Genomic DNA, 11,117 nt, shown 5'->3' on the forward strand with positions numbered 1-11,117 from the left:
GTATCTGTGTAAATCCTTGACACCGGGTAGAGCTGGAAGGAGATGCACGCTGTGTGACCTGGTGGCAGGGAACTCGGAACCGTGTACAGAAGCTGCCAGACTTGCAGATCTGCTGCTCGGATCTGGGCCGCGGGTACAGCTCTGACAGACACCGTCCTGAGGAGGGTGGTTCCCGGGATCTCCGTGCAGGAGCTTCTCTCGAGGTTCCCTGCTCGCCCGAGAAAGGAGACCTCTGCCCCAAGATGCTGTAGGCTGCCCAGGCAGGAAAGGCTACAAGGGGGAGGAGGAGAAGAATGATTTAATGCTAAGTAGCTCTAGATGCCTCCTCCCTGCTTCCCTCATGAGGAAGGAGGCAAAGGGCTAAGAAGGTAACGGGCGCCGATGAAATGTGGAAGTGAGGAGCCTGGGCTTGCGAGGTTCCCCTCTCTTCCTGCTGTGGACTCGCTCCAGGCCTCCATCCACCTGCTCTGACCGTTTCTGCTCGGTTACTGGTGATGTTTCAGAATCCGTGGATCCTATTGGATGCTGCATGCGGGGGGGGGGGCACCAGCTGCAGATCCAAGATGATGACAGTCTTGGTTTCTGCGCGGAGCGGATGGTAGGAGCCCAGAGAGGCCTCTGAAGAGAGACTGGCAGGGCCCACTGTTTCCTGTCTGCTCCGTCAGACACGCCTCTCCCTCCATACTCATCCTATGTGTTGGAAGTAGCGTCTACCCCAAAATACATTCAAATGAAAATTTTCCAAGTTCATGGCTATCTAATAAGAGCTCCAAATAGGAGAACATGACTTATGTTGAGTTTTTTGAAAGCCCGGACTGGTTCTTGGATCCCATTACTCTGCATAGGCACTTCTAGAAACCCACGTTCTCCAGGATGGAAAGTCCTGCAGTAAAATGGGATCATTTGCCATCTACCGGTGCTGAGGCTACAGTAAATGGCTGCTAAGAACACAGCAAAGAAGATGATAGTGACATTTTTATGGGGTTTTTACTTTGAAAAAATTGGGAGTTCCTTTCATAAAGGCTTTCTTGGAGAATGTGTTTTCTGGAGCTGTCCTGGGAGTTTGGCGGAGGACAGGGATTCCTCTGGAATGTCAGGAGGATCAGAGTAGTAAAGTAAATTCTCTGAGGGCACAGAGCCTGTGCCCTCCCTTCTTGTCTGATCCAACCCTCCAGAGCTAGGGAGGGAGGAGCAGCATGGGTGTGTGTGAGATCACAGAGCACAGGGAGTAGGGAGTGTCCAGCCGTAAAGGCAGGGAAACAGAGTCACCGCAGTGTGAGAGCCGATGTGTATTGTTATGCTTCATGGGAGGTGGGCTTGGCCCTTGATTGTTGGGCCAGGATTGTTCTAAGTACTAGATTTGGGCTGCCCGTTCCGGGACAGGAAGGGAAGTGTGCTGGAGAGCTCAAGACCCAGGGATGTAAGGTCCGTTTTACAAACTGTGTTCTGAATCCTCGCCAATCATGTCACGTTCACTGGGAAACAAACATCTCGGGTGCTGAACAGCCTTGCCCAAGTTAAGGGAGCAAGGGGCACCCCAGGACTGAAACTCCCATCTCCTCTCAGAGTAGGCTGTGTATCCTGTGTGATCTGGAGGCATGCGTCCCACTCTGTGCGACTGGTGTGAACTCTCTGGTCACGGTCTCATCACTCCTCATGGACTCCCACCTCCTCTCCTGGGCCTCCCACTCTGCCCGGCTGGTGTGAATGGGCTGATCACGGTCTCGTGACTCCTCACGGACTCTACCTTTTCTCCTGGACCTCCCCTCTCTCCCCATCTGGCTTGAACAGGGTGATCACCGTCTCATCACCCCTCATGGACTCCTATGTCTTCTCCTTGGCCTCCCACTCTGCCCAGCTGGTGTGAACAGGGTGACCACAGTCTCCTCACTCCTCATGGACTCTACATCCTTTCCTGGGCCTCCCACTCTGCCTGGCTGGTGTGAATAGGCTGCTCATGGTCACATCATTTCTCATGGACTCTACAGCCTCTCCTGGGCACCCTTGCCCTTAGGAAGGCCCCTGAGTGACGCAGGGGGCAGGTTCTCAAAAGCAACAGGAGAGGACCATTAAGTAGTAAAGGTCTTGAAGTGGATGCAGGCCCAAGGCTGTAGACTGGGCAGTCATACGTCCAGACTGGGAGTGGTGAGTTGTTAAGTGGGGACGTTCTCCACAGAGAAGGACCCTCCTATGTTGGGAAGAGGAGGGCGGGTGGGATGGATGAGAGGAATGTTTTGATCAGAGAGTATTCTCTGTGTATTGACTCTGCCAAGCGAAAGTGAAAGAAAATTCATGACATCATGGGAGGACACAGGGCGCGGGCACAGTGGCTCGGGCAGGGGATTTCCACCTCAGCTCGTACATAAGCTGGACGCCGGTCCTATTCCTCAGCCTCCTGTGTCTGCTCTGCTGGCTGGAGACATGGCATCTGGTATTTCCTGCCTCCATGTAAGCTGGGGTTGAAAAGTGGGGATGGGGAGAGGGAAAGCACCGCCAAGGGTTGGGGAGTGACTTCAGGAGTCCACGAGGGACAGAGCTCGGGGAGGTGGGGGCAGAGCGGCTGGGAAGCATCCTGCAGGGCCGGAGACAGGCTCCGATCTCTACAGGAGCTGAAGGAAGGTTCTGGGATTAGAAGCGGCTCGTTTGGCTCCTCAGTGCTCTTCTGTGTCGGGCCCGACTGGGCCCTGTTAGGGAGGATGGTGGGAAGTGGGAGTGGGCTTTGGGTCCACAGGGCTGGATCTGAACCTATGGAAATATTGTCTGGAGTCTTTTCTCCTCCTTTTGATTAGGGCCCCTGGGCTCTTCAACACCTTCTCCTCCCAGAAGAGAGGTACACAAAACTCATTCACTCTAAGGTGTCAATGACCAGATCCGTGAGCCTTTGAGGAGCACGTGCAGTACATGTGGGCTGGCATCAGGGGGCTGCTTAGCACAGAGCGGCGTCGGTCCTGCGAGGAAATGTCTGTGACGTCCAGACTGGGAAGATCGTTTTGAAGATTTTATTTATTTATTTGACAGAGATCACAAGTAGGCAGAGAGGCAGGCAGAGAGAGAGGAAGGGAAGCAGGCTCCCTACTAAGCAGAGAGCCAGATGCGGGGCTCGATCCCAGGACCCTGGGATCATGACCAGAGCCGAAGGCAGAGGCTTTAACCCACTGAGCCACCCAGGCGCCCCTGGGAAGATGGTTTGGAATGGAGCAGGAGGGACGTCCTCCCAGGCTTGCCAGCGACAACACAGAGGTGCACTGGCCAGCTTCAGACCATGGAAGGAAGACCTCGATCTGGCCCTACCTTCTGTGAGTGAGGCCCTGGTCTAGCTACAGGAGACCATATTCTGCAATGGGTAGACAGAAACACACAGGAAGTCCAGGGGGACGAGTCACACTGAACACCGTGTCACCGTAACGTGTGAGTCATTACACGGCCATAGGACAGTAAGAAAGAAACCAGGAGTACGGAGAGTATGTGTCCTGTCCAGGGTTTCCTTCTAAAGTAGTCACGGAGGGCAGTGCGTGAGTGTCCCATGAGCTGACGAGTCGATAATTCTCTTTGGGCGCTGTTTTTAGCGTCCAGTGTATAACTGTGGGTGCTTCGTAATTGGATTTAGTTTTTGACATTTGACAACCTCTATCTGGATAGGAGGCATGCGGAATGTGGGAAATCACTGATGACGTTGCGATGAATGAGAGGTATGGCTGTAAAGGAAAACGATGATTTTCCTGCGTTAGAAGCTTGAGATTCCCGAAGAGAAGTTCCACGAAAGGGAGGGACAGAGCCTGTTGTATAGGAGCTGGAGGACCAGGCAGGCAGGGAGGGCGGGGCCGGGCAAGGAGGGGACAGTGGTGTAAAGGTGACAGGCGTTCCAGGCACCTTGATTTGCGGTCTCTTGGCCTTCGTTGTCCAGGTGACGGTCTGTCCTGAGGGAGGGACATCAATGACCTTCGCTGCTAACTCGGGTGACACAGTGAGGAAGATCAAAGAACACGTCCGGGCTAAGACCAGGATTCCCGTGCAGGACCAGGTCCTGTTGCTGGGCTCCAGGATTCTGAAGCCCCAGAGGAGTCTGTCATCTTACGGCATTGACAAGGAGACGACCATCCACCTCACTCTGAAGGTGGTGACGCCCAGTGACGAGGAGCTGCCCGTGACTCTGGTGGAGTCAGGGGATGGGGGGCAGAGGCACCGCCTCCAGGTGCGAAGGTCCAGCTCAGTGGCCCAGGTGAAACAGATGATCCAGACCAAGACCGCGATCCCGCCTGAGCGACAGATTGTGACTTGCAATGGCAAGAGGCTGGAAGACGGGAAGACCATGGCGGATTACGGCATCAGACGGGGCGCTTCGCTCTGGCTGGCAGACTACTGCATTGGGGGGTGAGCCTGCTGCTAGCTCTCACTCCTCCCACATCCTTTGATGATTTCCCCAAATTAACAAGAAAGATAAATAGGGAAAGGTAGGGGTGAAGTGGGAAGGAAGACTGCAGAAAACTTTCTAACTCCATGATTTTTTGATCGAACGCGATTGATTAGGTGTCTGCATTGTGGGTATTACTGAAAATAGAAAATAGTATTTTAAGGCACAGTAGAGATAACATCCAAGCCAGCTTGTAGATTAATCCTTTCCCTCGTCTCTCTGATTTTTAGAAAAATGCCTATTTCTTCCATCCAACAGGATAGTAAGTTTCACATTGGAATCCATGTTCCCCTAATTCCTGTGTTCCCACCGACATATTTCGTCTGTAATATCACTCAGTATGTTGAATTAAATTGAACTTCTGCTTGTAGAGAACAGTGAAATGATTTATGTTGAAGTGTGTTAATTCCTCTGATATGATTACAATCTAAGCAATAAAGAATTTAGAAATGCAACTCAACTACCTTCTCTGTCCTTATTGAACGTTGTTTGGTAGGAAATGAATCCCAGCACGGTGTGCCATCTTACTCTCTACGCCCCACTGCGAATTCAGCTGTTCTTATTTCTGGAGATGATGGCGGGCGTGGGAAGACACCTCCCCTGGGGACTCAGATTTTGTTCTCCCGTGCGGGGTCCCTGCGGGAGGTGTGGTTGTGGAGCCGTCTCTGTCCTGCCTGCGTTAGGGTCTAGCAGGTCTACTCTGGGGTGGGGGCATCGTTTGGGTGGGGGCTTTCGGTTGGTCTCTGGGTTGACTCCCGAGGCTGTGCCCGGGTCCTGGCTGACAGCGCCTTTTCCTGGCTGCCTCCTGCCCCCCTCACTCCTGTGTCTGCTCCTCCCTGGGGAACGTGGGTCTCTTCCTCCATCTTTCTCCCTCACTCACTCCTCTGTCCCACTGTCCCTCTTGTGTCTCACGACTGGTCAGGAACACATTTTTTGCACCATCTAAGACACGTCTAGTCCCTTCCGCTCTTTAAACTTGCTCAGGAACCCCCTTGTGCAGAAGAGATCCCAGCCGAACCCCAGCGGCACCATCCCCACTTAGGGGAATTCCTTGTCCCACTTTGGGGTCCAGTGCTCTTGGTGGCTCTAGTGACCTGGTTAGGTGGGCATTAGGTTGGACTGATTTCCTGAGAGGAGGAACTGCGGCTCCTTGTTTCGGATGGGTCTCCGGCAGGGTAGAGCCTGGGATTTCTCTGTTAACCTGGGGGACTCCTGAGGCCGGACACTGTGGGGTCTTCACCGTGTGCGCCATCACTGGGGGAGAGGGAACGTTCGTCGTCCTGTCGCACCGGATCTTACCAGCGTGTGGACTCTCCGGGCGTTGTCACTGGACCCCTGAGGATGGGGAAGCTCCTCTCAAAATCATGCCCTCTCTCTTCATCAGCTTAAGAGAGAGCCGGAAGCCACTTCCCCTCCCTGAACCTGTATATGCAGCGTAGAGGGATTTGCCCCGAAGCAGAGGAACATTTCCCGAGGGGAGGAGGGGCCCCCCCAGGGACCTCGGACTCCCTGAGGACACGTCTTGCGGATTCTCACAGGGAAACGGACAGGCTGAGGGCTCGCTGCCTTCCCAGTGGACATTCCCATCCGTGGGCCCGGGGCTCACCCTTTCCTCCCTCCCCCGCCCCGCACTCACCGTCCAGCCCGCCCTCTCCCCGGACTGCCCAGGAGCTTCCTGGCTGCCCCCTTCACCTCCTTGTTCCTGAGGGTGTAGATGAGCGGGTTGAGGGCCGGGGTGACCACGGTGTAGAAGAGCGAAGCGAACTTGCCCCGCCCCTGGTCGTAGCGGCGCGTGGGCTGCAGGTAGGTGTAGACGGCCGAGCCGTAGAAGAGGCAGACGGCGGTCAGGTGGGACCCGCACGTGCCCAGCGCTTGGCTGCGGCCGCCCCGGGACCGCATGCCGCAGATGGCGCGGGCCACGGCGCCCTACGAGGCCAGGATGACGGCGGACGGCAGCAGCAGGATGACCACGCGCGCGGCGAACATCCGGCGCTCGCTGGCGTCGCGGCCGCCCCCACAGGCCCGCTGCAGCAGCGCGGGGAGCTCGCAGACGAAGGGGTCCGGCCGGCGGGGTGCGCACAGCGGCCGCGCGGCCGGGAGCGCGCTCTGCGCGGCGGAGGTGGCCAGGCCGCCCAGCCAGGAGGCGCAGGCCAGCGCGCGGCCCCGGCGCGGGGAGGCGAGCTCGGCGCGGCGCAGCGCGGGGACCACGGCGGCCGCGCGGTCCGGCGCCATCACCGCCAGCAGCGGGCACTCGGCGGAGCCCGGCGCCAGCGACGTGCACAGCTGGGCAGGCAGCCCGCGCGGGGCAGCCACAGCTCCGCGCCGCACAGGCTGGCCGGCAGCGCGGGCGCCACGCTCGTGGTGAAGCCTGCGTCCACCAGCGCCAGGTGGCACAGGAAGTAGTACATGGGTGTGTGCAGGCGCGGGTCGCGCACGGCCAGCAGCACGAGGGTCGAGTTGCCCGCCAGGGTCAGGAGGTAGCAGAGCGGGACGAGGGCGAAGAGGGCGGGCTGCAGCGCGGGCCAGTCGGAGAAACCCAGCAGGAGGAAGCGCTCCCCGGTGCTGTGGTTGGCCTGCGGGAGGAAACTCCCAGAGTGTTTGGAAGGAGGCTGAGCGAAAGGGCGAGTTTACCCCCAGGGAGCTAAAGAGAGCCCCGCTGCCCTGCCCGGGGACGTGGCCGTGGGGGAGCTGGATGGGAACGAGGGGGCGCGGGGCGGGGGATGGGATGCGAGCCAGGCGAGCGCGCCTCGCTCTCTCAATGACAGACGGGAGCCCTGACTTTGGGAAGCTAGCCCTACCTCAGTACAGCTTGGCTGATGAATTATTTCGCAGACTCTTTCGGGGAGAAGGAATTTCCACTTTGTGGAAGAAGCGGCTTAGTCTGGGAGAGGGAAGATTGCCCAGGGTCACAGCTGGTGCGTGGCCCTGTGGGGCTTGTGGTCGGGCTTGTCTCCTTTCCAAATCCGCGCTTTTTCTGCTGCTCCCTGGCTTCTCACTACACTCCTCGGGGCCAAAGTAGAAATCTGATCTTCCTCCCATAGACTAGTCCTTCAGATACTGGAAGACAGATTCCCCCCTGAGCCTCCCTCCCCTCCTTCCAAAGTGTGTAGTGCCTGCGAGTAAGTGCAGTGCCCTAGGCTTGGTAGAGCTGTCACTCGGGAGATTAGAACCGTCTATCCCCTTCTTTGTTTCAGGGATTCTACTTCTGAGAATACAACCATTAGCTGCTGACTACCGAGCGCTACTCTGTGGGGAGTCTGTCTTCTAGGCTGTCACCAGCGTCCGTGCCCCTCTGGCTTCTCCCTAGTGTGATGGTCATGATCTGGGGGACTTGAAGCCCAGAGTCCTCTGGCAGAACACGAAGCTAGAAGCCCTGGGTCCCACCAGCATAATTGCCTTGGGCCAGTTGGATTATTTGATATGGAGAAGTCACTGCATTTCCCTTTGCCTTCGTGTTTCTATGTGTAAGAGGAGGGGTCTGACCTAGATGATCTCCAGGGCTCCTGTCTTCTAGCCTGACTCTCACGGCGAAAAAAAAAAAAGTGTCAGTTGAATGAAAAGGGGACCCAACACAGAAGCCTCTAACCCTGCAGAGTGACATTGAGTCGCATTTCCTAATGGTACAGAAACCATACGGTAGTTGCGATGACTAAATGCTACAGCGAAATCTCGCTCCTGCATACTTCCTGGCAGGTGTGCGGAGAGAGATAAACTTCACAGTCACTATTCTGAGTTTAAAAATCACGAGGCCCTAATTTTCTTGAAAATGTTTCAGGAAAAATCTCTTTTCCCCCAAAGAACGTCGTGCTTATAGGGATCCATTTATGCTTATGAGACAGAACAGGTGTTCATGGTGTGAGTCAGAGCAAGGGTGGGGGCGTCAGACCACCCGAGCTCCAGTCTCGGCTCTGCCGTTTCCCAGCGGATCGACCTGGGCACGCGGCTTCACCTGTCCGTGGCTCCGTGTCCTCACTTGAAAGCGGACTTGGTGGAGGGGGGGAAGCACGGAGAGCTCTCAGAACAGGCACGGGACCGAGTGGGTGTTTAGTAAGTGCTCGCTCTTACCATCTGCACGTGCGAGTCAGGAGACATTTGGGGGGCACTGCCACACCAGCTAGGGCCAGAGCCGGGTGTGCATTTAGGTCTTTTTATTGATTAACTCTGGTCCTTATTCACCCGGAAGTGAGGGGATCCTCCTGTTCTAAGAGGAAGGCAGGCGGCGGCTGAGGTTAAATACCTTGCCCGGGCCACACTGTTTGTAAATGCTTGTCAGGATTTCACCCGAAGCTCACTAATTCCAAGAGCCTTGCTGTATATCTGTGCACATGTCTCCAAGCCAGGCTCTCCTCTGCCGGAGGCTGCGGGGGATGGAAGGACACGCGAACCCCGAGCTGGCTGCGCAGCACCGGGGCCATCGGGGAGAGGAATGCGGGCGAGAGCCGGCGTTCAGCCTTGTGGCCCAACGGTGCTAGAGACGGTGTTCTAGAGAGTCCAGTTTTCTAATTCTGGGATCACGTAGACACACACCCGTTCAGCCAGCCAAGCCCTGAACAGTTCCCCTCCAGACACGCCAAACCCCGAAAACAGGCGCAGAACAATAAGATCACACAACCAACACCTGTACCCACGGACACACACATTCCCAAATACCCAGACACATATGTGCATATACATGTCCCCTCATCGCACCCTGAGGCTTCCAGAGGCAAATCTGTTGTCAAAATATTCTAGGATGTGTCTCCAAACCTCATTCGGTATTCTAGAGCATGCACATCATCTGCAAGACTGTCTTCCTACCTTCATGTCCGGGTCTCCGGCACTGATGTTCCGCTGCTGCTCTCAGATGATCCGTCGGTCTGTTGTGTCCGCTCCGGATCCTCAGAGTTGGAAATGGCCGTGGGGGGCAGGGGGGATGAAAGAGCGAATAGCATGACTGTTGATTTCGAGAATGGGTGCCTGAGGTCAGAGCCAGGTCCTTCCTTCAGGAACAGGCCATGGGGGTGGTGAGCCTCTTGCTCGTCCGCCGAGGAGTGAACGTAAGGTCTTCAGCAGAGAAGCCGGGCGGGTCTGGAGAAGCACCGAGATTCAGGCAGAGTGGCGGTGTCTGTTCCCGGAGAGCCGGCACCAGGGTGAGCCCATGCAAGGACTGGCATCTTGGGCCGGTCGCAGGATGGTGGTGGCTGCAGCTGGCTGCGGAAATCACCTTCCGGATTCTGAAGGCTCAGGAGCGGTGCAGCGGGGATGTTGGTGAGCAGCTCACCGGAGAGGAGGCAGGGGAATCAGTTCTCCCTGCTGTTGAGAAGAGAGGATAGGGCCCTGGGGAGCCCCTGTCCCACTCCCATCATGAGCACCTGTGCGGATTTGTCCAGAGGAGAGTCCCCCAGGGCAAGGAGAGGAACATTCCGGAGGGAAAGGCCCTCGGGGGTGGTGTGTCCCTGGCTGCGTGGAGGCCAGAGGCAGCCCCGGGCTTCCTGCCCAGCCCCTGTTCTCCTAGCATAGTGGTGTAGGGTTTTGTTCTGGGGATGAAGGACCTTGGGCAGTTACATGACCTCAGTGACTCTCGGGGTCAGTATGAAACGGGGGAGACAGTCCTTGTCTGTGGGAGGGGTTGAGGTGTGGCAAGGTCATCCTCAGTTCTGACCCTCCTGTCATCCAACTTCGCCATCCCCCCTTCTTGTGGCTCTCACTGCCTTTGCTCTGTCCCTGGCTCGGCCCCTCTCCCAGGACGGCCTATCCTAATTCCCGACAGATCTCTCTCCACGCGGACGATGCTTCTCTGCGCCCTCCTGCAGTCCCTCCCTTGGCTGGCGTCTGGAGGTTTGTCATGGTCCCCAAGGCGGCCTGTCTCCACGGCTCTCTCGAGCTTGGCTTCCCTGGTCAGTCCTTGTACTTACTGCTCTGCACACTCCTCCTGGCGCTCCTGCCTCTTCTCCCTCGGTCACATTCCGCTGGCTAGATCATTATCCTATTTGAATGAAGTCCTAATCCTACCCTGTCCCCGTATTTGTTCAGCCGAATGTGGCTGGAGGTCAGGCCAGAAGCATCCGAGAAGCTTCGGTTCATGACCATTAAGGTTCTTCTTAATGTTCCCGTTTGCTGAAGACATACTACATCGGCTACGTTTCAGGCGTCCGGCGTGGTGACCGGTTGTGTGGACGTCCTGTGCAGTGTCTGCCGCGCTGCAGTTGGGGAGCGTGGGCTCCGGCTCACACAGCTATGGCCGCACCGTCGCTCCAGGGGCACCAGGGCCCCTGGAGTTGTTCGCAGGGCTGGTGAGGAGCGGGGCGGGGAGCACAGCAGGCCGGTATCTCTTTGAGTGAGTTCGTCTCCTTTGGCCGTATCCCCCAAGGGGAACGGCAGCATCGCTGGATGTGGTCGCTTTACGTTTGCTGGAGAACCTGCATGTTGTTTTCCCTGGTGGCTGAGCGGGTTCACATCCCCACCACCAGGGCACGGGCTTCCCTGTCCTCCACGTTTCTACCAACACTTCTCACTCGTCCTTCAGATAAGAAGCGTTCTGACAGGCGTGAGGTGATGTCTCGTTGTGGTTAAGATTCACGCTTCTCTAGTGATTAGTGCCGCCGAGCACCTTTTCACGTACGTCTTGGCGTTTGTATGTTTTCTTTGGAAAAATGTCAATTCAAGTCCTTTGCCCATTAATTGGATCATTTGTTTTTTCCCCTATTTAGTTGTATGTGTTCTCTAT

The 11,117-nt window shown here is 56.5% G+C and overlaps 1 protein-coding gene and 1 pseudogene across 2 annotated transcripts; one reads left to right on the forward strand and one right to left on the reverse strand.

Annotated features, from left to right (window-relative positions):
• Positions 1-2,354: 2,354 nt before the first annotated feature.
• LOC308344675 (ubiquitin D-like) lies at positions 2,355-4,869 on the forward strand. The gene is made up of 2 exons (XM_080806410.1): positions 2,355-2,448; positions 3,905-4,869. Exons 1-2 carry the CDS (start codon positions 2,422-2,424, stop codon positions 4,373-4,375), a joined length of 498 nt encoding a protein of 165 aa, XP_080662536.1. The 5' UTR covers positions 2,355-2,421; the 3' UTR covers positions 4,376-4,869.
• Positions 4,870-6,043: 1,174 nt separating this feature from the next.
• On the reverse strand, positions 6,044-6,993 carry LOC308344464 (putative olfactory receptor 2I1; annotated as a pseudogene). Its single transcript has one exon. The product of its transcript is annotated as a putative olfactory receptor 2I1 (transcript).
• Between the last annotated feature and the right edge of the window lie 4,124 nt (positions 6,994-11,117).

Source organism: Martes martes, assembly GCF_963455335.1.
Source record: "Martes martes genome assembly, chromosome: 6".
Taxonomy (NCBI): Eukaryota; Metazoa; Chordata; class Mammalia; order Carnivora; family Mustelidae; genus Martes; species Martes martes.